A 26,761-nucleotide genomic window follows, 5' to 3' on the forward strand; every position below is an offset into this window, starting at 1 on the left:
AACATGGCAAAAAGAAAAGGAGAAGAAATGGCAAAAGAATAAATGGAACATAAATGCTTCATTCAAAGATACTTCACAGAATAAAAAATTATCACTATCTTTAAAAGTTACATTAGTTTCCCTCTGTATCACCCATCAGTCATTTACATAATATACCTGATATATACAACAATACTGTGCAACAGGGAAAACAGGCAGAAGGAAATGTAAGAGTTTATGTGGCACCAAAGCTCTCAGCACTTATTAATCAAATGAAGCACCAGCGATGTTTGAGAATACATAACCAGCTCATCTATGGAAAAGATGGTGAGCAAACATTTTTATGAGGCTCAGCCTTTGTGACACATCAAAAACACACTTGGATAAGATTCGATTCCCCTAAGATTCCAGAAGTCTGTCTACCTGGCTGTTAAGCAATTTTATACTGCTCTTAAGTCAACACAGCACTTTGAATTTTGAAGTTTCTACCACCTGCATATCTTAATGAAAGAAAAGGTAAAATTAACCCTGTCTATGATGGATGAATGGGAAGGAAAAAAGAAAGCAATCCAATCCAAGCAACAGTTCTGGCGCCGGGAATGGCCAGACCACTGAGTGACAACAGGAACCCATGGCTGCAGGGTGTGGGGAAGCGCCTTTAAACAGGGTCTGTTAGAAAAGGAAGTCAGTGGAGAGAGCAGCAGTGGGGTAATCAATGCCTGAAGTGAAAAGGAATCTCCTTGGAGGATAGATTATTTCCATTATTACTTCTAAAACTTGGGTGCAGCACAGGGTCCACATCTTTAAAAAAAAAAACAAAACTGCGATGTCTCTCTCTGCAGAAGCAATCCCCTCCCCCACGATCAGGTTTTTAGCTGCTGTGTACAGATACTCTGAGACAGGTACTATCCTTATGAACGGACACAGCAGCGGCAGAAAGGACTACAAAACAAAGGGACGGGGGGAGATGGTTAAATTTTGTAATCAAATTATGATTCCCAATGAAATCAGATTTAAGATCTCAGATCACACACTATTACATATACGTAATGAGGATCTTTTTCTATGTATAATGCATTTCTTCCCTCAAGCATTCCAAAGAGTAACAGAAAACACTTGGGCAAAAAAAGCAAATCTATCTATTAGTTTTACACAAGTCTGGATAATTCTACTGCCTGTTATGGTCAAAGAGCCAACACAACACACGGGACCTCACCTTAGGTTGACCGAAATTTCACTATATTAATAAAGACTTCCTTCAAAAGAAGACATCCAGAATACTTGACTCAAAACCAAACTCACTGCACTTCATGTACAACCATCCATGTTGGTGACCGGGACGGGGGGGGGGGGGGTGATCCGACACACGGCTAGCTCATCTCGCTGATGCTACCGTGGCCTTAAAAAGGAAGTTCTAACTTTAGACCTTTGGCTCAGAGAGCTGCTGATTCCCGCCTCACCCTGCAGCTTTTAACCTGGCCAGCGTTCTGAAAGCGAGGCCTGAAAAGCCATAAAGTACCCGCTGCTTCGGCTGAAGTGAGACGTCACCTCCGCCTGCAGGCACTGCTGCGCCGGCCGCCTGCTCACAGGGCGGATTTAGTAAAACATGGATGAGGAGGTAATGTGAAATCTCTTTTCCTTCCCAAAGGTCATCCCTTCAATCATAGGGGTTGGAAGAACTTGGTGGGGTGCGAAGCTTTCTTGTTGCTCAGAAGGTTGAAGTTATCTGGACCTTAATGAATCAATCACTACGTAGCCTTTTGCAATAGCTAAAAGCCACAATGGAACACAAAGTATAAGCGTTCAAATGATGTCACGTTAGGTAAATGACCTAATGTCAGGATTTTCTATAATAAATCACTGCCTTTCCCTTCTTCTATTCTAAAATTACTCCAAACCCAAGAGGGTTTATATAGCAAGATAGTTTATACTGCCCTGGTATTCCTACAATATAAAATAAAACTAATAAAAATATAAAATAAAATAAAAACATATAAAATGTTTAGTGCTAATGTTGATGTGGGCATGAAAAGCTCATTCATAAGTTACATTTATACCCTTTATATCTTAGCCAAACTGAAAGTTTTTTTAAGACTATTGCAATGCATGCGACTTATGGAATACAGGATAATGAAAACCCCCCTCCTATTAATGACAAGAGTATTATTATTTTCATCCTGAGTTATCTGGCTTACTGCGGAGAATTGTGGATCAGCCTGATACCTGGAAAGTCCAAGTAATCAAAAGAAATCTGTAAGTAAAAAATGGAAAGAGGTATCGTTACCAAAAACTAAGTCTCTAGCCCGTTATTAGCTTTGCCTCGCCTCGACCACCCTCATCATAATAAAAAAGCTGATTTTACTGAGCTTATATGATGTGCCAGGAATCTGCTCAGGCCCTTAAAAGAAACATTCCAGTTAATATTCAAAACAGTCCTTGAGAAAAGATACTGTCACCATTTTACAGATGATGAAGCTGAGGCTTAATGAGGTAATTTCACAGGAGAGCATAAACAGTAACTAGTGGGTCAGAAATGGACTCTCTATGGTTTTACATAGTAGGAAAAATGAACAGATGAAGATTTAAAATTAATTCAAATGACAAAATTAAAAATTAGTAGAAAGAAAAATACCCATAAACCTCAGGATTACCTAGGGCCTTGAAAAGTTCTTCTCGCACAGCAGAGGTGAATTTTCTGACCAGACACAATGTTGTCACAATAGCAAAAAGCAAATTGTAGGATAATACAATATAGAAATTTCCCAGCCAATTAAACCTTCCAAAGTCTCCAAGTAGATCAAATCTAGTGATTCCTGTTAAAAATAAATAAAATAACCCTTAATAAAAACAGGTACAATATGTTTAAATGCGTTACACAATCAAGTACAAGTCAGATAAAACTCCGTGGACTTTCTCATTTGTTAGTTGGAACCCCAGTCAGAATTTGTAATCGTTATGTTGTGGAACAACCTCAGCCAGTCCTAACCTACTCTCTCTATATGCCACAATCTCTTGGAAGTGATGAGGCTGGAGTGATTGTCCCTTCCTTGTCACTCACTCCACTCACACCGACAAGAGATCTGCTGCGCTGCTCATGGAGAGAATGGACGCAGTGTGCTCAACTGAAAAAGGAAACAAGGTTACTGAGGGAGGAGACGACACTGGACACACCCTTCTAGCTCCCACCTCCCTGCTGCATGGTCCCTCTCTTCGTGCAGCACCCAGGTCAAACATCACCTCCTTAGAAAGGGCACCTGTTTCCTCCACATAAAACAGCTGGACCCTCCATGGTCGTCTATCCTAATTACACATCTTTGTAACACATGCTACTTGAAATACTTCTTTTCCTTTCTGGTTTATTTTTTGCCGACTTTCCCCACTAGTATGTAAGTTCTATGAGAAAAGGGATTTTGTTTTTTTCACCCCTATAATCCTAATGCCCGGAGCAATGCTTGTCCATGTCTAATAGTTACTACATAAACGAATCAACAACTAGGGTGATTCCTTTCTGGGTTGGTGGGGTGGGGGGCAGTGGAGATAAGCATTATTAACCTGAGCTGGACACCACAGGCTTGTAGAGTAAAATGGCAAATCTAGAAAAGGCAGTTTTCTCATATATACATTGAAATTACTTAAATTCACCTATACACATTTTTTAAAGTCTTTTTATTCAAAAGAATAATTCGAATAGTCATTCTATTTAGTAATAATGTGCCCTAAGCCAAATATTTATTGGAAAGAATGCGTGAATGTCAGGGCTCTTCCGGCTCCTGGTAGATAAGTAAGCGGCGTCAGGCAGTTAGCGAGTGACAGCCGGCGACGCCGCTGACAAGCTTCCGGGAAGAAACTGGAGTTATTTGGGGCCATATAAAATTTTAAACATAAAGGACCATATAAACAAAATCCTGTACGCCTTTATTTTTTGAGTGGTCTAAGGATTTCAAGAGTGACCCAACTTCATTTCACTCTATCAGCTGACTTTTGGACTTAGCTCTCATTCCCACCAAAGCAATCCCATCACCCCACAGGGCCAGACTCCACAAAAGCAGTGCATACAGACAACAGAAAAACCTTCATACCCAAAAGCATCACAATAGTAGGAGGTTTCAAGAGGTAGTTCCTTCTTAATTTTTTTTTTAAGATTTTATTTGTCAGAGAAAGAGCACAAGGAGGGAGAGCAGCAAGCAGAAGCAGGCCCCCTGCTGAGCAAGAAGCCCAACGTGGGACTCGATCCCAGGACCCTGAGATCGTGACATGAGCTGAAGGCAAATGCTTGACCAACTCAGTCACCCACGAGTTCTAAGAAGTAATTCTTCTATGGCCACATTTACACAGTATTTGAACTTGAGAGACAACAATTACCATAATATTTTAAAGAGAAGATTAATGAAAACATACAATAAAATATCTTTTTAAAGAAGGTGAAGGGACCCAGACCCCAGGAGAGTATGCCACATAGACCACAAATCATAAGTCATGACAACAAGCACGGCTGCAGTTTCTCAAATAAAAGCCTTAATAAAACTTCACTTTGTCTGGGGCACCTGGGTGGCTCAGTCGGAGAAGCGTCTGCCTTCGGCTCAGGTCATGATCTCAGGGTCCTGGGATCGAGCCCCATGAGCCCCACATCAGGCTCCCTGCTCAGTGGGGAGGCTGCCTCTCTCTGTCCCCCACCCCATGCTATCTCTCAAACAAATAAAATCTTCAAAAAAAAATCAACAAAAAAATTTACTTTGTGGAAAGGAATACAGATCTAATTACACATTGTAGTTTTGAAACAAAGTACCATTTAATTTAACCTAGGAAGTTATCTATAGACCGGATACAGTCCTTCCAAAACAAATTTCAGTGATTTCAGCCCAAGGATTCCAGATAAGTAGTTTATTTGATCTTTAGGATCAAAGACTCCTTTGACAATCTGGTGAGAGCCATAGATCTTTTCATGAGAAAAACACAGAGATGCACACACACACACACAGACACACACACAAAATCTTGCATATGATGAAGCTGATTTATAGAGAAAACTGCTGGATCACTAAATAAAAACCCTTGTCTAGATGCTCCAGAAAAGTCTTACCTGGTCTCAAGACATTTTAATCATATACCACCATTAGCAAAATTACCACACATATAATTAACACACATATACACACATATTAGCAAAATTAGAACACATATATCCAATATATGTGTATTTAATTATTTTAAAACTATGTATGTACTGGCTTTTATATTATACCAAAGGACAGACCTTTAAAAAAGTAAGAACAATAAAAGTAAATAGTTCTCACGGTTTCTTCACATAGCCCAGTGACCTACTCTGTGAATGCTGGGGACAAACCACTCTGGAGGGCATTGGAACACGCTAACTGGTAACTCAGCCGCCAGCCCGAACCCAGCCAGTACCACACTGGGACAGAAGTTCCACACAGAGCGCAGTGAGGAGAAGGGTGCACTTAGCACAGGGACATTGGAAGGTATGTTATGAACAATGGGAAGCGCTTGCACTAGGACTTCTTAGTGGATTCAACTTGGTATCCTGAAAGTCAAGGTCAAGACTTCATATGAAACTCAAGACAGAGAGTAGTCTCCTCGTTATATGTCTGGTCCCCAGGACATCTCAAGTTGACCTCACAGACAGAAACCCAGGGGCCTATTGCTACAGTGCACCAAAGCACTAAACAAAGTATTAGATTAGTTCTAAAGGTGCTGTTCTTTCAAATTGAATTTAAATATCTAACGAACATTGTCTGATTAAAAGGTCACTCTGGACAACACATGCAGGTCTTCAATTATGAAAATCTTCTGTAAGACTGAACAGCAAGAAACCTGAAACAATCAGTTCCCTAAACTTCCATCTGAGAGGTTTAGGTCAGAGCAATAAACTGTAAAATGTACTTTTTTGTTAAAAGCACCAACACTTAAGAAAAAGTAACAATACTTAAAATTTTAATAACACTTACGGTATAAATGTATAATACTCAAAATCTCTATTTCTGAAGGCATATAAAAGGGTATTAAGGCAGCATATTTTAAAATACTATTAACTAAAAAATTCAATTATCAAATGCTGTTATTTAACTCTCCTTGTCAAATACTGAATGCTCACTCCCATCCTGAAGTCATTTCTTTAAAAGATAAGTAAAACATACACAAGGTGAAAAGCCTAGTTAGTTAAGCAGTGGCTAAGCATAGGCCGTATTATCTGGATTATCTGTGAATAAAACGCACTATGATGCAGTAGAAAATGCTTAATGCATAATTCCTTGAATAAAGATCTTTTTCTATTCATACCTATACAAGAGCCAAGGTGCAAAACCTTATTTCAGGAAAGAGCTGGTTACTCCTCCAACAATATGATTCACGAGATTTTACCTTCACTAACCCCCCGGACTTAACTCTGATTTCTAGCAAATATATTCCTGTTCCTTACTAGCAAGAAGAAATTGAGAGTTTATAGAGCTTGACACACTGAAGCAATCATTAAAGTAACTTTATCAATAAACCATATGTGCTGGCATCTCACAAAAATGGCTGACACAATCCACGGCTTTAATGGAAGATTACCAAAAGAACACACACATCTTGTCATACAAGATAAATTTGTAAGTTAAATGTTCTCTGACAAAACAAGAAGACTGGGGCACCTGGGTGGCTCAGTCAGTTAAGCATCTGGATCTTGATTTCAGCTCAGGTCATGATCTCAGGGTCGTGGGATCAAGCCCTGCATTGGGCTCTGAGCTCAGTGGGGAGTCTGCCTGAGATGCTCCCTCACCCTCTTCCTTTGCCCCCTCCCAACTCATGCACGCAGTCTCTAATAAAATAAGCTTTAAAAAAAAAATCAATATACCTCTAGCAATACTATTAAAGAAAAAAAAAAAAGACACAAATTACCAGTATCTGCTATGAGAAGGTAATTAGCACCATAGCAGGGCACTGGTATATCTACACTAAAGGGATAACAAAGGAACTTTATGCCAAAAAACTTGACAACACAGATGAAATAAACTCCTTAAAACACATAAACAAACTCACTCAAGAAGAAATAAATAGGCTGAGTAGTCCTCTATCTATAAAATAAAGTGAATTTGTTGTTAAAACCCTTCCACAAAGTAAATTCCAGGCCCAGATGGCTTCACTGATGAACTCTATCAACTGAAGGGGAAAAACAAAAAAACCCAATTCTATAAAAACTCACTGTCTTAGTCCATTAGGGCTGCTGTAACAGAATATTATAGACTGGGTGGCTTATAAACAACAGACATTTTTTTTTTTTCCACAGTTCTGCAGGCTAGAAGTCCAACATCAAGGCTCCAGCAGACATGGTGTTTGGTGAGGGTCCACTCCCAGGTTCACAGACAGCTCTTTTCACTGTAACCTTACATGGCAGAAAAGGACAAGAGAGCTCTCTGGGGCCTCTTTCATAAGGGCACTAATCCCATTGATGAAGGTGGAATTTCATGACCTATCATCTCCTACAGGCACCATCCTCCTAATAGCATCACACTGGGGATTAAGTTTCAACATATGAATTGGGAGGGGGCTGACACAAACATTTAGTGTATAGCATTCATCCAGCAAATCGAAGAGGAGGAAACACCTCTGGATACTTTCAATCAAGATAGCATTACTCACATAATCAAAGCCTGAAAAAAGTCATCAACAAGTAAAAGGAACTACAGGAGTGCCTGGGTGGCTCAGTGTGTTAGGCCTCTGCCTTTGGCTCAGGTCATGATCTCAGGGTCCTGGGATCGAGCCCTGCATCGGGCTCTCTGCTCAGCAGGGAGCCTGCTTCCCCCTCTCTCTCTGCCTGCCTCCTCTCTGCCTACTTGTGATTTCTCTCTCTGTCAAATAAATAAATAAAATCTTAAAAAAGAAAAAAGAAAAAAAGAAAAAGGAACTATAGATCTGTGCACTCATAAATACAGATACAAAAATCCTAAACAAAATTTTAGTACATTAAACACAATTTAAAAAAAAAGATACTATGTCATGACCAAGTGGGGGATATCCCAGGAATGCAAGATTAGTTTAATCATCAAGAATCACTCAGTGTAGGAAAGCAAGATGGCGGAGGAGTAGAAGACTGAAATATCATCAGGTCCCAGAAGTACGGCTAGATAGTTATCAAACCATTCTGAACACCTACAAACTCAACAGGAGATCAAAGAGAAGAAGAGCAGCTACTTTAGGAACAGAAAATCAACCACTTTCCGGAAGGTAGGACATGTGGAGAAATGAATCCAAAGAGATGGGAAGATAGACCAAGGGGGGAGGGACCAGCTCCCAGCAAGTGAGAGAGCAGCAGAGCACAAAATCAGAACTTTTAGAAGTCTGCTCCGTGGACGCACGTTACTCCAGAGGCTAAATGGGGGGGTGGAGCCCTTGCAGGAACAGTGTGGTGTCAGGTCCCTCAGGGTGACAGGAAGACCAGGGGTATCTGAGTGTGGCAGAGCCCCCAGGAATCAGAGTGGGGAAGCCGACTACAGAGACAAAGTCAAGGAGTGGGCTCTCAGCTCACGGTTACCTTAAACCATAATCTAAGGCACAGTCGGGCCACTGTTCTTCAAGCAGGGTCCCCACAAGTGGCAGATCCAGGGAGACTCACCTTCCTCCTCCAGGAAGAGTGGCATGGGAGCACGCTGCAGGAATCTGCTGGGTTTGGAGACTCCGAACAGGGCTGTGAGCCAGAGACAGGAATGCTCTGTCACAGGCCAGGTGAGCATGGAGTGCAGCAGGAGACCGGGGAGATGGGAGGGATTGACCGCTTCTCTCTGAGGGCACACTGAGGAGTGGGGCCCTGAGCTCTCGGCTCCTACAATCCAGAGACCGGGAGGCCACCATTTTCATTCTCATCCTCCAAAGCTCTACGGAAAGCGCTCAGGGAACAAAAGCTCCCCAGCATGAATCCAAGCAGATTGCTTAGCCTGGCCTCTGGCAAGGGCAGTGCAATTCTGCCTCGGGCAAAGACATTTGAGAATCACTGCCACAGGCCCCTCCCCCAGAAGATCAGCAAGAACATCCAGCCAAGACCAAGTCACTGATCAAAAAGAACTGCAGAACTCCAGAGCTAGGGGAAGCAACACATAGAATTCAGGGCTTTTTCCCCATGATCCTTTAGTCCTTCAAAGTTAATTTTTTTTTAAATTTTATCTTTTTCCTGGTCTATTTTTTAAATTTTTTCCTCTTTCCTATTTTAATGTTTCTTAACTATTTTCTTATCAATACCTTATTTAAAGAATCTTTTAAAATTTTCATTGTTATAGTCATATTTTATCCCTTCATTGTATTTAACCTTATTTTTTTGTATACATATAGGTTTTTTTTCTTTAAAATTTTGAGACACAATTTCTTCTAATAGATCAAAATATACCCTAAATCTAGCACATGGCTTTGTTCTAGTCTCCAGCCTGATCACATTCGTTCCTTTTTTTTTTCAACCAACTTATTTTATCAATTCCTTTTTTAGAATCTTTTTAAATTTTCATTGTTACAGTCACATTCCACCACTTCATTGTGTTTACCCTTATTTTTGCATATATATAAGTTTTTCTTTCTTTAAAATTTGGAAGGTAGTTTCTTCTGGAAGACCAGAATACACCCAAAATCAAGTGTGTGGCTCTGTTCTATTCACCAGTCTAATATATATATATATATATATATTTATTTATATTCAGAACATTCCATCCCGATGGAATAGAATACACATTCTTCTCTAGTGCACATGGAACATTCTCCAGAATAGATCACGTCCTGGGTCACAAATCAGGTCTCAACCGGTTCCATGAGACTGAGATCATTCCCTGCATATTTTCAGACCACAATGCTCTGAAACTAGAATTCAATCACAAGAGGAAAGTTGGAAAGAACTAAAATACATGGAGACCAAATCCTACTAAAGAATGAATGGGTCAACCAGGAAATTAAAGAAGAATTCAAAAAATTCATGGAATCGGGATGCCTGGGTGGCTCAGTTGGTTAGGCAGCTGCCTTCGGCTCAGGTCATGATCCCAGCGTCCTGGGATCGAGTCCCGCGTTGGGCTCCTTGCTCAGCAGGGAGCCTGCTTCTCCCTCTGCCTCTGCCTGCCATTCTGTCTGCCTGTGCTCGCTCTCTCTCCCTCTCTTTCTGACAAATAAATAAAATCTTAAAAAAAAAAAATTCATGGAATCAAATGAAAATGAAAACAAAAATGTTCAAAATCTTTGGGATACAGCAACAGCGGTCCAGAGAGGGAAAAAAATAGCAATACAAGCCTTTCTCAAGAAACAAGAAAGGTCTCAAGTACACAACCTAACCCTACACCTAAGGGAGCTGGAGACAGAACAGCAAAGAAAGCCTAAACCCAACAGGAGAAGAGATAAATAAAGATCAAAGCAGAAATCAATGAAATAGAAACCAAAATAACAGAAAAACAAATCAATGAAACTAGAAGCTGGTTCTTTGAAAGAATTAATAAGATTGATAAACCCCTGGCCAGAGTTATCAAAAAGAAAAGAGAAAGGTCACAAATACATAAAATCATGAATGAAAGAGGAGAGATCAAAACCATCACCAAAGAAATACAAACAATTATAAGAACATATTATGAGCACCTATACACCAGTAAATTTGACAATCTGGAAGAAATGGATGCATTCCTAGAGACACATAAACTACCAAAACTGAACCAGGAAGAAATAGAAAACCTGAACAGACCCATAACCACTAAGGAGATTGAAGCAGTCATCAAAAATGTCCCAACAAACAAGAGTCCAGGGCCAGAGAGCTTCCCAGGGGAATTCTACCAAACATTTAAAGAAGAATTAATACCTATTTCTCCTGAAACTGTTTCAAAAAATAGAAATAGAAGGGAAACTTCCAAACTCATTTTGTGAGGCCAGCATTACCTTGATTCCAAAACCAGACAAAGACCCCACCAAAAAGGAGAAGTACAGACCAATATCCTTGATGAATAAGGAATGCAAAAATTCTCACCAAAATATTAGCCAATAGGCTCCAACAGTACATTAAAAGGATTATTCACCACGACCAAGTGGGATTTATTCCTGGGCCTCCAGGTTGGTTCAACATCCACAAATCAACCAATATGATACAATACATTAATAAAAGAAAGAACTAGAACCATATGATACTCTCAATAGATGCTGAAAAAGCATTTGAGAAAGTACAGCATCCCTTCTTGATCAAAACTCTTCAAAGTGTAGGCATAGAGGGTATGTACCTCAATATCATCAAAGCCATCTATGAGAAACCCACAGTGAATATCATTCTCAATGGGGAAAAACTGAGAGCTTTTCCGCTAAGGTCAGGAACACGGCAGGGCTGTCCACCATCAGCATTGCTATTTAACATAGTACTAGAAGTCCTGGCCTCAGCAATCAGAGAACAACAAGAAATTAAAGGCATCTGAACCAGCAAAGAAGAAGTCAAACTCTCACTGTTTGCAGATAATATGATACTATATGTGGAAAACCCAAAAGACTCCACTCCAAAACTGCTATAACTCATACACAAATTCAGTAAAGTGTCAGGATATAAAATCAATGCACAGAAATCAGTTGCATTTTTATTCACCAACAGCAAGACAGAAGAAATAGAAATTAAGGAATCAATCCCATTTACAATTGCACCCAAAACTATAAGATACCTAGTAATAAATCTAACCAAAGAGGGAGAGAATCAGTACTCAGAAAACTATAAAGTACTCATGAAAGAAATTGAAGAAGACACAAAGAAATGGAAAAATGTTCCATGCTCATGGATTGGAAGAACAAATACTGTGAAAATGTCTATGCTACCTAAAGCAATCTACACATTTAATGCAATCCCTATCAAAATACCATCAATTTGGGGCACCTGGGTGGCTCAGTGGGTTAAGGCCTCTGCCTTTGGCTCAGGTCATGATCCCATGGTCCTAGGAACTATCTGTCAAATAAGTAAATAAAATCTTTGAAAAAAAAAAAAACATCAATTTTTTTCAAAGAAATGGAACAAACAATCCTAAAATTTATATGGAACCAGAAAAGACCCCAAATAGCCAGAGGAATGTTGAAAAAGAAAGCCAAAGTTGGTGGCATCACAATTCCAGACTTCAACCTCTACTTACAAAGCTGTAATCATCAAGACAGCATGGTAATGGCATAAAAACAGACACAAAGATCAATGGAACAGAATAGAGAGCCCAGATATGGATCCTTAACTCTATGGTCAACTAATATTCAACAAAGCAGGAAAGGATGTCCAGTGGAAAAAAGACAGTCTCTTCAACAAATGGTGTTGGGAACATTGGATAGCCACATGCAGAACAAAACTGGAATGTTTCCTTACACCACACACAAAAATAGACTCAAAATGGATGAAAGACCTCAATGTGAGACAGGAATCCATCAGAATCCTTGAGGAGAACACAGGCAGCAACCTCTTTGACCTCAGCCACAGCAACTTCTTCCTAGAAACATCACCAAAGGAAGGGAAGCAAGGGCAAAAATGAACTATTGGGACTTCAACAAGATCAAAAGCTTTTGCACAGCAAAGGAAACAGTCAACAAAACCAAAAGACAACCAACAGAATGGGAGAAGATATTCGCAAATGACATATAAGATAAAGGGCTAGTATCCAAAATCTATAAAGAACTTATCAAACTCAACACCCAAAGAACAAATAATCCAATCAAGAAACGGGCTAAAAACATGAACAGACATTTCCACAAAGAACACATCCAAATGGCCAACAGACACATGAATAAGTCCTCAACATCACTCAGCATCAGGGAAATACAAGTCAAAACCATAATGAGGTACCACCTCACACCAGTCAGAATGGCTAAAATTAACAAGTCAGGAAACGACAGATATTGGCAAGGATGCGGAGAAAGGGGAACCCTCCTACACTGTTGGTGGGAATGCAAGCTGGTGCAGCCACTCTGGAAAACAGCATGGAGGTTCCCCAAAAAGTTGAAAATGGAGCTACCCTATGACCCAGCAATCACACTACTGGGTATTTACCCTAAAGATACAAATGTAGTGATCCAAAGGGGCATGTGCACCCGAATGTTTATAGCAGCAATGTCCACAATAGCCAAACTATGGAAAGAACCTAGATGTCCAACAACACATGAATGGATAAAGAAGATGTGGTAAATATACCCAATGTAATACTATGCAGCCATCAAAAGAAATGAAATCTTGCCATTTGCAATGGCGTGGATGGAACTAGAGGGTATCATGCTAATCAAAAATAAGTCAATCAGTGAAAGACAATTATCATATGATCTCCCTGATATGAGGAATTTGAGAGGCACCGCAGGGGGTTGTGGGGGTAGGGAAGGAAAAAATGAAACAAGATGGGATCGGCAGGGAGACGAACATGAAACTCAATCTCATGAAACAAACAGGGTTGCTGGGAGGTGTTGGGGGAGGGACAGGGTGGCTGGATTATGGACATTGGGGAGGGTATGTGCTATGGTGAGTGCTGTGAAATGTGTAAGTCTGATGATTCACAGACCTGTATCCCTGGGGCAAATAATACATTATATGTTAATAAAAAAAAAAAAAAAAAGAAAGGAAAGAAAGAAAAGGAAGGAAGGAAGGAAGGGAGGGAGGGAGGGAGGGAGGAAGGAAGGAAGGATGGATCACTCAGTGTAATTCAGCACATTAAGTGTAAAAAAGAAAGCCACAGGATTATGTCAATAGATGCAGAAAAAGCATTTAAGAAAGTCCAACATCCGTTCCCAATAAAAACTCCAGCAAAGGAGAAAAGAAGGAAACCTCTTCAACCTGGTGAAAAGCAACTACCAAATAAACAAGCAAAAAAACACTACTGCTATTATCAGTTTAAAGGACAGAAAGCTTTCTTGCTATCATTGAGAAATAAATCAAGAATGTCTGCTCTTACTACTTCTATTCAACACTGTACTCGAAGCTCCAGATAGCACAACAGACAAGAAAAATAAATTAAAGCATCCATATTGGAAAGGAAGAAGTAAAACTATTTTTATTCACGGACATCATCATCACCAACAAAAATTCAACAAAATCTACAAAACAGATACTATTACTAATAAGTGAGTTTAGCAAGGTTGCAGAATGAAAGACCAATATACACGAATCAACTGTATCTCTATGTACCAGCCATGAACTATTACAAGAAATTATACTTTTAAAGAAATACCATTACAATAGCATCAAATGTGCAAGACCTAAACAAAAAATGCAAACTTTGCAGAGGCAAATTAAAGAACTAAATAAGTATACAGTGCTCAGGGACTGAAAGACTCAATATTGTAAAGATCTTAATCCTCTCCAGTTTGTTCTACAGATTCAACACAATCCAAAACCCTCGCAGACATTTGTGTAGAAAATGACAAGCTAATTTAAAAAGCCACAGGGAATGCAAAGGACTTAGAATAACTAAAACCACTCTGAAAAAGAACAGACTTCACTGCCTGATCTCAAGTCTTACGATCAATCTACAGCAACCCAGACAGTGCAGTATTGATGTAAAGACAAACAGAGACATCAATGGAACAAAATAGAGTCCAGAAATAAACCCACACCCACAAATACATGGACAACTGATTTTCCATGAAGTTTTCAAGGCCATTCAGTGGGAAAATGAATAGGCTTTTCAAGCAGTGGTGCTAGAATAATTGGCTACCCATATGCAAAAAAAAAAAAAAAAAAATGTATCTCAATTCATACCTCATACTATACACAGAAATTAACTCAAAACGGGAGTTAATTTCTGGATCTAAGTACAAAACTTAAAACCTAAAAGTATAAAACTTCTAGAAGAAAACACGGGAGATAATCTAAGTGATTTGGGGTTAGAGAAAGATTCAGTATACTGATAGAACACCAAAAGTACAATCCAAAAGGAAAACGGTAAATTTGACTTCATCAAAATTAAGGATGTCTGTCCTTTGAATGATATTTTTAGAAGATTAAGAAAACAAGCCACCAAATGGGAAAAATATTTGCAAATCACATATCTTGATAAGGGACTTTTATCCAGAATATATAAACAGCACCCAAAACCCAACAAGGAGAAAATAATCCCAATTTTTAAAGCGAACCAAAGATCTGAATAGATACTTCAACAGAGATAGAGACAGCAAATGAGCACATTAGTCATCCGGAAAGTTCAAGGTAAGTCCACAGAGACATACTACAACACACCCATTAGAACGCCGAAGCAGTAACAGCGGACTACACTGGTGTTGGTGAAGATGGAGAGGAACCAGGATTCCCATAAGCTTTGGAAGAGTTTAGCAGTTTCTGAAAAAATAGAGCAGACACCAGGCTTTCCATTTTCTAGTTACTATCCAAGAGAAATGAAAGCATATGCCCAGAGACTTGGATGTGAATGTTCACAGTAGCTCTACTTATAAAAGCCAGAAGTCATAAACACCTCCGACGTCCTTCAGGGGGTGACAGGGTACACAAACTGCGGTCCACACATGAAATGAAACACTAGTCAACAAGAAAAAATGAACCACTGATACATGCAACAACCTGGGTGAATCTTAAGATAAATACACCGAGTGGAAAAGCCAGACAAAAACGACATGCTGTAGGATTTCATTTATATAAAATTCTAGGAAACATGAACTAATCTATAGTTCTAAAAAGCAGGTCAGTGTTTGCCTGGGGATACAGGGCAGGGGTGTGATACGGTGGAGAGGTGTGAGGGAGGAACTACATATGGCTAAAAGGAAACATTCTGAGGTGACAGGGATGTTCACTAAGTTGATTGTGGTGACGGTTTCACAGGTGTACAAGTAAGTCAAAACTTGAAAAAACAAAACAAAACTTGTCAACTGTACACTAAATACGTCCAGATTATGGTATGTCAATTATGCCTCAGTAAAAGCTATTAAAATACATTTATTAGGCTTCAGACTATATACACACCATAGCCTGCATGCCAACATTAGTTTATGGCTGTGGCGATTAGATTTAATTAGAAATTCTGTATTTCTATATTTGCTCCTGTGTTATTAGTTAAATTTTTAGAATATTTTTCAGTCCTTATCATATTCCTAACGCTATACAGGTAATGTAGGAGTTACAAAGTGAGTATGTAAGATATTTATTCTCTTTATGGAATTGTCTTCACATCCTAAGAAATGAAGACTTTCAATAACATAGTTCATATATTCATATACATTTCCAGCACAACTAAATGTCTGTGTAGTTAAGTAAAACAGAAACTCAGAAGCATGAATTCCCACAGATGTACTGAAAGTTGTGTGCAGACAGACCGCCCACAGTTTTATGGAGGGAAGAGAAAAGTGAGCATTTAGAACACAACCTGCTCAGTGACAAGGCAGATGTGTGGAGAATGAAACAGGTGATGGGAGGGATGCCTGAAGGGCAGAAACTCAGGGACAACTTTCTCTGTGGAGTTAAATGGCTGAGCCAAGCCTTGAATGGCAGGTTAGGTGCGCCAGGAAACGGGGTGAACAAAATGACTCATGTCAGATGAAGTGACATGTTCAAAGGCGCGCAAAGCAGAGCAGTACTGTCGCCATTCGGTACACCCGAAGAACACCGCTGTCACTGATCATGGTTCAAAGTGGGTGGGGCTCGGAGTGCCGAGAAGTGAAGGCGGACGTACAAGCACAGATTAGGTTTAAAGGACCTCCTGTGCCACCTTAACAAGACAGAACCTTATTCTAACGGCAAAAATCTTGGAAGCATAGAGAGCAGGGGAGTGGTGGGTCACATTTTCATTGTAAGAGAAGAGGATGGAGCGCCAAACTAGCCATTAAATCATGAGAAGACTGTGCATGAGAGGAGGGAGGATGGAGGGTGCTCCTGGTTAGGTTGTCTATACTGTAAGGCCCCTGCTGTCTGCTCCCCCTTCCTCTATCCAGTGCCTAACACAAGGGTAACGAACAGAGAACACTCAAAGCTGACTCATGATCATTAAAAATAGGTAGACCTCAGGATTAGTTACATTACCACATCAAGGAAACAGAGGAGAGAGCAAATATTTACTGTCTACTGTTATACTGTGTAAGGGTCTTTAAAAAATAATAGTTTATTAAGATGAAATTCACATCATAAAATTAATGATTTTAAAGTAAACAATCCAGTGCAGTGAGTACACTCACAATGTTGTGTAAATCTATCTAGTTTCAAAACACTCATCACCTCGAAGTGAAACCCCAGACCCATTAAGCAGTTTCTCCCCCATCACACCTCCCCCAAGTCTTTGGCAACCACTAACCTACTTTCCCTGTCGAGTTCCCTACTCAGGCCATTTCATATAATAGGCATACTACAACGTGTGGATTTCTGTGCCTGACTTATTTCACTTAGGATCATGTTTTCAAAGTTCATCCATGTTGTGTCAGTACAGTATTCTTTTCCTTTTTTTATTTAATTGTGGTAAAATACACATAACACAGAATTTATATAGTAAAGTACATTCACGCTATTGTACAACTAACCTCCAGAACTTTCATCTTGCAAAACTGAAACTGTACCCATTAAAAAACTACTCCCCATTTTCCTCTCCCCCACCAGACCCTGGCAACCACCATTCCCTCTTCAGTCTCTATGATTTAGATGACTGTAGGCACCTCGTGTAAGGAGAAGTCACACCATATTTGATTTTTTGCGACTGGCTCATTTCACTTAGACTTCATTCCTTTTTGTGGCTGAATAGCATTCCCCTGTATGTACTGGACCACAATTTGTTTATGCATTTATCTGGATTGTTTTTACTTTTCAGTTATTATCATAAGGGTCTTTTTAAATGATAAAACTAAAATACTTGGTCAAACTAGCCTGAAACATGGAAATAAAGATGATCAGGATGGAAGCGAGACACCCAATTTCTTAGTTCACCTACTCTAAACCACAGGCCACACTCAATGCCAGGGCACCCGCTGGCACCGCAAATACATACTGACTGGATGCTGGAAGGGATAAAAAGATGCATAAAATATGCTCTTGTCCTTTAAGAGGTGGAAAGCTTCTTGAGAAAGCCAGTATAGGCAGGTTAAGTACAACACAAGGCTGAATGCGTCAGAATCGAAGAGCTTCATGTGTGACCAGCCTATGACCTGGCCTTGGAGGATGGGGAGGAACCAGGCAGGCCAACAGGTGAGGAGAGAGGTTGGAGCAATGTGAACCAGAGCTCAGAGAGGGCAAGTGTGTTTGCAAATGTCAAAGCAATTTTAGTCACAACTATTTACATGCCACGAATTGTTTGTCCTAATATGAAGGTAACTTAACTAGTAGGCCAGATGAACTACACTATGAAAATTTTAACAAACTAAAAGCCAGTGAATGGGAATGAAAATCACTATCCAAGAGGCACCTAAGTGCTGATTCTCAAACAGGTGAGCATGTCAGCACCCCCTAAACTAGACAGGAACTGTCTATTCTCTTCCTGAAGAAAACGTCCAGAGACAGAGGCCCCAAAATGTCCCTCAATGATACCTCCTGACTTGGAAAAGTAAATACTTCTTCAGATCATTTGCTTCGGTTTCACTTCTTATTCTATTCCCCTCAAAGAAAAGAACACCTGTTTAGAATCTGTTTCATGAACATTCCCTAACAATAAAGTACTAAAAATAAAATCATATACTCAGCTCTCTGCTTGGATGTTTACAGGAGTCTGATTCTTTTCACTTTTTTGTAAGGGAAATGGGAGGAAGAAGCAAATGTGAGAAATGTCCACAAGAGGAAACTGAGTATCACCATTAGTTGTCAGCATGGAGAAGTAGATGCATCTAACATAACTCTCCAGTTTCTGCTTTGGCCTGTTACATAGACAGTGGCCAAGGACTGAAAGGAAACACAGAGGAGAGAGAGAGGGAGGGAGGGAGGGAAGGGAAGGGGTAATGGGAGGGAAGGAAGGTGAGAAGGACAGAGAGAGACACACATCAGTGTGGGTCCTACCGAAGAAATGACCAGTGTGGGATGGCGCCCACATGGAGCACAGCTGGCATTATCTGTTCTTTGCTCAGGGATGCGTGCTGGGCTGGAGGTCTGGGTTTGGGGACAAGGGTATGGGTATACCTGAGGAGCAGTAAAAGAGATAGTTAAGAAATGGCCAAAGGAAAAGAAAGAAACGGGGGAATGGGGACCAGAAATAAAGAAGAGACAGGGGAAGTGGAATTTCAAACAGCAAATGCCATGGAGCAATTAAGACAAAAACAGAATCCACAAGATTGGACAATTACGAGGTCACTGGTGACCTGAAGAGAAAGAGATATTTAAGTGTTTGGGGTTTGAAATTCCTTTGCAGATGACTGAGTTCCAGTAGACGAAATGATGTCAGCTCCTACTGGACAGCACACTGAGGTCAGGAGTCAACACGAGGAACAAGACTGATGACCAGAGTCAGCATCCCAGTGACCCCAGATGAGGATTTCACGTTTCCCACAGAGGCACCAGGTATGTCCACATACCTTTGGAGGACGATCTGAAGACTTGGACACTCTGAAGAGGGGACTGGGAGTAAAACTGGTGGTCACAAGGAACTGCGGCTTGATCTCTAACTTTTAGTATTCTTTATAAGGAGAATTTATTCAAGTCTATACTTATATAATTAATTAAAATTAATTTTAAAATAAAATCTCCTACAAAGAAGGAGATAATATATCCACCGGTCTCAGAACTGACTGTGTGCAAGTGTGCTATGAAGTATTCTCAGCCAGGGCACGGGCCTTTTTTCTTAGTACAAAGTGGACCCTTATTATAGCTAACTGTCTGGTTTTTAACTCTAACACTTTAAGGATTACCTCTTAAGCCTCCTTCTAGCTAAATTGTCCTAACTAGAATTATTTTCATATAAAAATATTTTATAACAAACTAAAACTTAAAACATTTGAATGTATCTGAATGATGGCTAAATTATTTAGGTAATATTGGCCACCCAATATGACATTTTCTCAGACAGGACTAAGTTCCCTGAAGTAAGAGTGGCATCGTAAGACTAGAATAAGTAGATAACTGGGAATAAAGAGCATTTAGGGACCGAGCATTAGTTAGTCTCTTAACTCTTTTTTAGACATCTGACACAGAGTAACTTTCTCTTTATTATTAAAAACTATAACTAGATCTACACATAGATAGATATACAAATTTATTGTTCAGATATAAGAACAACAGTATTCAACCAAAAGTCAATTAGGGCCACTCTCTCTGCAATATAACTGAATGTAAGTAAATCATATACAAATTTTTTGCTAAAAATTTTTCAGGAAGAGTTTAAAATTATTTTTACATCAAAGTCATAGTTAGGAATATTTTGCACTTGTCATCTCTAAGCATCATTCACTTTTGTTTTACACTGAGAACTGGAGAGAAGCAGCCCAGGGTAAAGATTAATAGTATATTTATGAAACCCTAAATCACGACCTCTCCAAGACGGAGCAGTTTTTAAACAGGTTCCCTTCATTAAGGAATGAAGGAGTAATCCATTTTATCTCCTGCAAGATGAGGGACTAAATGGGACCCAGAGGAAAAATACTAAAAAATAAATTCAAGGTGATTCAAAGGAGTAAGTGTTCTTGTTTTAATATCCTAAGTATATTTTCTTTTAAAAATCGGCATTTGGGCCTTGTACAGCTTACAAGTTACAGAAAGAGCTTCCGAATAACTATAAAGATAATTTTACAAAAGAAATTAGTAACACCATTGCAAAGTCTGTTGGTTACATTTGAGAAAAATCTTCCCTGTTAAAGGAGCCTGCTCACGGGAGGGCTATCTGAAGGGGAATGCAAAATGAAGTCCATCTCTCAGTATTTTCTTGATTAGGCATAATTGGAGCATATCAGCAATCCTCTAAAATCTGTTCTTACAGAATTCATTGCTGCTTTTAAAATATTGTATTGCAGAAAAGTGTGGGCATCTACAGGGAGTTCTCTAGGCTTGGTGCTGTGCTATTTTCACCATGTTCACCAGCCACTTCCTCTAGTCAGCGTCAAAGCAAACAGTGAACTGTTCACTGCACATCAAGTCCTCCAAAATGTTGGATTCTTCAGAACTATAAAGTCTAAACAGGCAGCAAAGCAATGTTCTGGAAATCATATGCACTGACATGGCATTATTTTTAAAGGGCTTTAAAGAGTTTGAATAAGAAATGCAAAGCTTAGATTTTTTGTGTTTCCTATAGACAATAAAACCATCATTTATATTAATTACTTTTAGCTTAAAATACATGGTCAAATCGTCTTCACAACTTAATTCTTCGTTGTCAAGTGATATGCTCATGAAATCTACTCTGTGGCAATTTTTCAATTACTACAAATTCTTGCATAATCAAATATAAGAAACTGATCAAAGGAATTCTTTAATGAATGTGTCCTATCACACCAGGCACTGAAGTCTAAAGCTAGAGTTTAATGACACCTCCGTTGCACCAACGACACCAGCTAGCAAATTAAAATACACAAATTAAAAAACCAAAAACCAAAAAAAATCATGTAACACTTTCATTTTTGAAGCAAAAATATCATCAAATTCTTTTACACAGGATTTAATATATTTTCAATTTACAATTAAAGTAAAAACTATCACTGATAAACTGTTGAAACAAGAGAAGGGCTGCTCATATACAGGTAATGTTGGATTTTCCCTGCTATTTCAATTCTCATTTCACTGTAAGTGATGGGTGCTGCTGGTGGAATTCCCAGGGGCAGATGAGAGCACCCTAAGAGTCAGGCTTTCCTTTGGAGAGGCAATGAGAAAGAGTGAAAACTTTCATAGCTTGGAATGTGGTTGTGAAACACATCCTCTATTCTAGGCTTATGAGCTTTTCAGCTGGTAAATCAAAACCCTGTTATACACCAGGATAACATTCATGACAATTCTCCACATTTTATCTTCTTAAAAATCAAAGGCTCGGTCCTAAAGGGTTAATAGAGGAATTACAAAGTAACTCTCTAGTTTGCATTTCCCATAATACTAAAATAAAGCTGCTTCTTTTAGTCCAGAAATTTGCTTTTTTAATACTGTGAAAAGCCTCCATGAATCTGTTTAACGTATTTACTTCTTTTCATCTATTCAGTGCCACTGGGCATAACCTGTAATGCAGTGCGTGTTGATATTTTGCAAAGCGCCACATGACTCACTGTACCCTAATGCGCTCCATTAATCCTGTTTGGACAGCTGGGTCCGGGCGTTTGTTAGCTGCACTCTAATTGTCCCATCTTTCTTTTTCTTCTTTTTAGTTATCTCTATGGCAAACTACTCAGGAATTTAATTTGTTGATCTTCAAAAAGCAAATTTTGCCATTAATTTGTTTTCTTTGTATTAAAAGTATACCTACCATGCAATTTTCTTCCATAAATTCAGTATATACCACTATTAACAATTAATCTTAAGTAACAGATCACAGTAAGTAAGTTTTTTAAATGACTAAACGGTAGGGTGGCTATAATATCATAGGAATTACTGTTGGACTGTGACAATACAAACGATATCACTCAGTTACAAATGAAGTTACTGTCGTGCATACTTTTGGCATTTTCAAGATTAGCACCCCACAAGCAGATGTCAAAACAATAACAAGTCCTGTAAAGCAAACACAAAAGAGGTGAGACCACTGAGTAAATAAGCTGTGTATTCGTCTACGGAACAGCGGTCCCTTCCCACTGAATACTTAGATTTCACTTCTTGCTAAAACATGAAATTCTCGGTAAGGGTTGCACAGATAACCATAAAGCCTCTATTTCCCTCTCGCATCCTGCCTCCCTGCTGCCCAGGAGTCTTGAATCAACAAGGGAGGCAACAGAAGAGGTAAACAAAGGCAACTCAAAGCGACTAGTAATTTCTGTTATGAGCAAGTTGGCGCGGTTGAATGATGGGATTCTTCTAATCATTTGTGAACACTCTTAAGTGGAAACCTAAGTCCAGAAAACCAAACAGAACTGCCTAACGGAGACTTTGGTCTGAAATAACATTTAGCCAAGAAGCGAGATCACAGACTGTAACATGCTTTATAAAAGAGCAGAAGGGCCAAGTGAGGATTTGCCCAACTTTCTAATGACAACGTAGAAATGTGTTACTTTTAAAAGATCCTTCCTATAAAAAATTAAGAAAACTATATAAATGACAGGCAAGAAAAAAATTAAAAAACTAAAGGATGCCCTTGAGATCAGCTCATGCTCTCAAAGATCTCCCTGTTTTCAAGTCTATTTCATGGACATGAAGCAGCTTAAAGTAAGTTTTACACATTTTCAATTTTTTAAACCACATACTAAAAGTTTTTAAAAAACATTTCATGTAAGAAAAATTAGTTTAATACTTTCTAGACGTTAAACAGTGTGTTTTTTTTTTTTAAATATCACAGTTTTCTCACTGGAGAACTCAAAAAGCTTAACTACTCAGTAGAAAAAACTGCCCATTGTTTGAAGAAGGAACATTTTTAAGTATTTAAAAAAATAAATTGTTTTGGTATGGTTCTTACATAACCTAAGTACAGAAGTAAACTTATAAAATAATGTGAAAGGAAATATTATATTTCAAAGGATGGTCTTTTTGAAAAAGTGCAGAAACTACAAGTTAAGGCAGAAGTTTAAGAAAGATACGATTAACAAGGTATGGACTTCAAATGGACATTTCTCCCGGAAACCTACCCAGTGTTCTTGACATCACAGGCAGTGCAGAGCTCAAGACCAAGATGGACACACAATTCCCAATGATCTATGTGGGGATCACAAAGAATATTGGGCAGTCAGACAGCAGAATGACGAATGCAGTCAATCCACTCACATTCTGGGAACTCACTGCACATCCTACTCACCTTGCACTGCTGCACTGTACTCTGCTAACTTCTTAATGATATCACTCAATATAGAACTTAAAGAGAGTAAGAAATGTTTTCTACAAATATTTAAAGTTACATCTGTAAAGTTCTAAAAGACAGGGACAGTAGTTGGCACGACTATCAAGTTATAGGACACTGAAATCACATCTCAGACAACGCATCTTACATTACTGGTTGCGGTTGCCAATTTTAAAAAGGTTTGCCTGTCAAGTAAAATAGAATGAATACATTTAATACTTCTGACTATATTTTTAAAGCCAGACTACTGCTCAAGATATATAATATCTACTTCTAACACATTAAACTATTATAAGTTTTAATCCCAAAATGCTAGAAATCTAAAAGCCCTAAATTCTAATAATTCATTCCCAATGTGTCCGACGCTTATTCTTCCCTATCAAATAAAAGGAGCTGAAATACTGACTAATGCTGATGGTCACTGACACTAGATGCTACGCATCTCAACAAGTCAGAGCATTCTATAGATATGTAAACAAAGCACATAAAATAACTTTTCCTTTTTAAGATAGGCTGAAAATATGTGATCTATAATAAAAAGAAAAGAAACCAGCAGCTCTTATTACTTATTCTTCATGGTCAGGCTGTGGGAATATTTTAAAAAGATGTAGTCACTATATAAGGTAACAGTCTTTGTCATTCCAAAGCCAATGACACATTGTAGGAAGTCAAATTAGCCTCAGACTACAAAATGTTTCTGAATAGAACTCTTCCGTCTTGCTTTAATTATTCAAATTTGAAATACTTTGTCTCTACTACTTGTAGCAACTAAGTTCTTCAGATTTCAAACAAGCTCCCTGAAGTACAGTTTGCACAATCAAAGTTACTCATTAGCAATACGTTTTCTTTAGAGGAGAAAGAGCCCTTTCAGTAGCCTTCTGCGGCTGGTTAACAAGCTCTGCAGTTCTATGCATTTCCAAGTGAATGGATGCCGTCCAAATTAAACAGAGCAGCACATCCTTTTCCCACTCATTCAGCATTTTCAAAATCTTTCAGTTTGTGTTTATGCAATTTACAAACAAATACCTATCGCAGCAAATGAACCATTCAGGGCGATTACAAAAATAAAACAGTTCATTTGCCTTGGAATGCAAAAGGGAGGCACAGGCACCTAAGACTTTGCCTTACCTTTGTCATAGTTGTGTCATCCTTCTTGGGAATAAAATTTCCAAAAAATCGCAGGCTATAGAAACCGACAACAGAGGATACCATAAGATAGCTGTGAGAATCAAGGAAAAAACTCTCCAAAGAATGCAAGTTTCCTTAAGTTCTCAGTAGTCTCCAGAAACTCTTGAGGTCCAAAGGAAAAACAAAACAAAAAGCCACTTGGTGTGCTTGAGGAAGACTGACTTGTTTTTCCCTTCTAGGCAAGTGTCTTAGTAAATTACCACTGTCCCAGAAACTAAACAGAAAATTTGTTAAACAATGTTTAGTTAAAGAAAGGATACAAAATCAAAATGATTTCAAGTGCAGCTCCCACAAAACCAAAAGCAGAAAGAGAAGCATTTCCTATTCCAGGACCCTGGGGGGGGAAAAAAACCACTTTTCAGAATTCAATGACACTATACATTTGCTTTCCCTAAAACTATTTCTTAAATACAGGAATTAGGACTTTTAATACCCTAAAACAGCATCTAGATTTTCTAAGAATAAAACATGACACTAGACTGCATTCGCCAACTAATGCAAGCATGTGTTAATAATTTCAACAAGTTCAAAACATCTCTGATTTATCTAAAATGTAATTTACTCATAAAAACGATATTGTGCTTATTGTTAAGAGCCCTGAATCTTATTGGAAGAAATTTCTTTAAAACAGTACCACAGGAATAGAAGATATAGTTATTTAAATAAACCTTATGACAACATATAAAAATTATACAATTAAAATATATCAAAGTAGGCTAAGCATAGAAAGACTGAATGTGCATATCCTATTTCTACAGTTGAAAATTTTGTTTCCCCAAATCTTCCTTGGGAATTCAGACATTTTTAAAAGATATAACTTAGTTAACACAAATTGTTTTAATGTAACACTACACAGTTTTCCAAAACATTATAGCTATTGTGGAAACCTATCTTTATCTAGAACTTAAAAAAACAAGCAGAAAAACTAGCATTTATTAATGAGACCAAACAGGCAAAAAAATAATTTCTTATTAAAGTAGGAAGAATATTTTCACAGCTTACCAATTAAAGGAAGTATTCAAATATGAACTACTATTCTACTATCAGCTCTAATTGTAGCAAACAAAAATACCAGGAAAATTAAGAATGTATAGCCAGGTTAATAGAAAATAAACCAATAAGTAATATCATACATATCATATACACATTCTAATTTTGGCCTAAAGAAGTAAGAATACTCATGGAAATTTCATATATATATATATATATATATATATATATACAAATCAAAGACCTATCAACTTTTTGTTAATCTTTTGACAAAGAAATGAATGCTAATGGCTTACTGGCTGGGTGAAAAACATTTTGGATATATTCCCTGTCTCAAGAGAAGTCCTCCAGGCAGGATTAGGATGATCTGATTTATTTACAGAATCATGCATGGGCCCTGCTCCCTCTGTGTGATACACTAAGGGGATGGTACAAAAATGTACCATGGCGGCATGGGACTTACGCAGCGTGCAATGTATAACAGAGGGTCACAAAGTGAACAGAAGCCAACATAGTAGATAACTTCCTGCTCTATCAATGAATTTGGGTCTAAACAAAAGATAAAGACCAGGCTGCAGATGAAGTACCCTTCAGTGTTGTTTGCTTGTGGAATGAGGCACCTGGAAAGCTTGGTGGCAGGCTAGACAGTGGGCAGTAACAGAAGGCATAAGGTCCAGCAAAAGTTAGAGGAGGGCAGGATCTAACTGGAGAATATGCCTGAAATTCAAAGAGGAGGGCATCTCCATTGTGGACTGAAGGGAAGAAATTTAGGTTGATGTTGGCTTGTTTCT

The 26,761-nt window shown here is 38.7% G+C and overlaps 1 protein-coding gene across 4 annotated transcripts in view; it reads right to left on the reverse strand.

The window, feature by feature from the left end:
• LOC111154465 (limb development membrane protein 1) overlaps positions 1 to 26,761 on the reverse strand; it is a 154,483-nt gene that overhangs the window by 636 nt on the left and 127,086 nt on the right. For all 4 annotated transcript variants that reach the window (XM_022514072.1, XM_022514073.1, XM_022514074.1 and 1 more), the window contains 4 exons: positions 25,241 to 25,314; positions 24,921 to 25,011; positions 23,584 to 23,650; positions 2,631 to 2,792 (listed from right to left, as the gene is read on the reverse strand). In XM_022514072.1, coding sequence (XP_022369780.1) covers positions 2,631 to 2,792; positions 23,584 to 23,650; positions 24,921 to 25,011; positions 25,241 to 25,314 — 394 coding nt within the window. The remainder of the gene's footprint in view (positions 1 to 2,630; positions 2,793 to 23,583; positions 23,651 to 24,920; positions 25,012 to 25,240; positions 25,315 to 26,761) is intronic.

This window comes from Enhydra lutris, unplaced genomic scaffold (genome assembly GCF_002288905.1).
Source record: "Enhydra lutris kenyoni isolate GAN:26980312 unplaced genomic scaffold, ASM228890v2 scaffoldscaffold37, whole genome shotgun sequence".
NCBI classification, from domain to species: domain Eukaryota; kingdom Metazoa; phylum Chordata; class Mammalia; order Carnivora; family Mustelidae; genus Enhydra; species Enhydra lutris.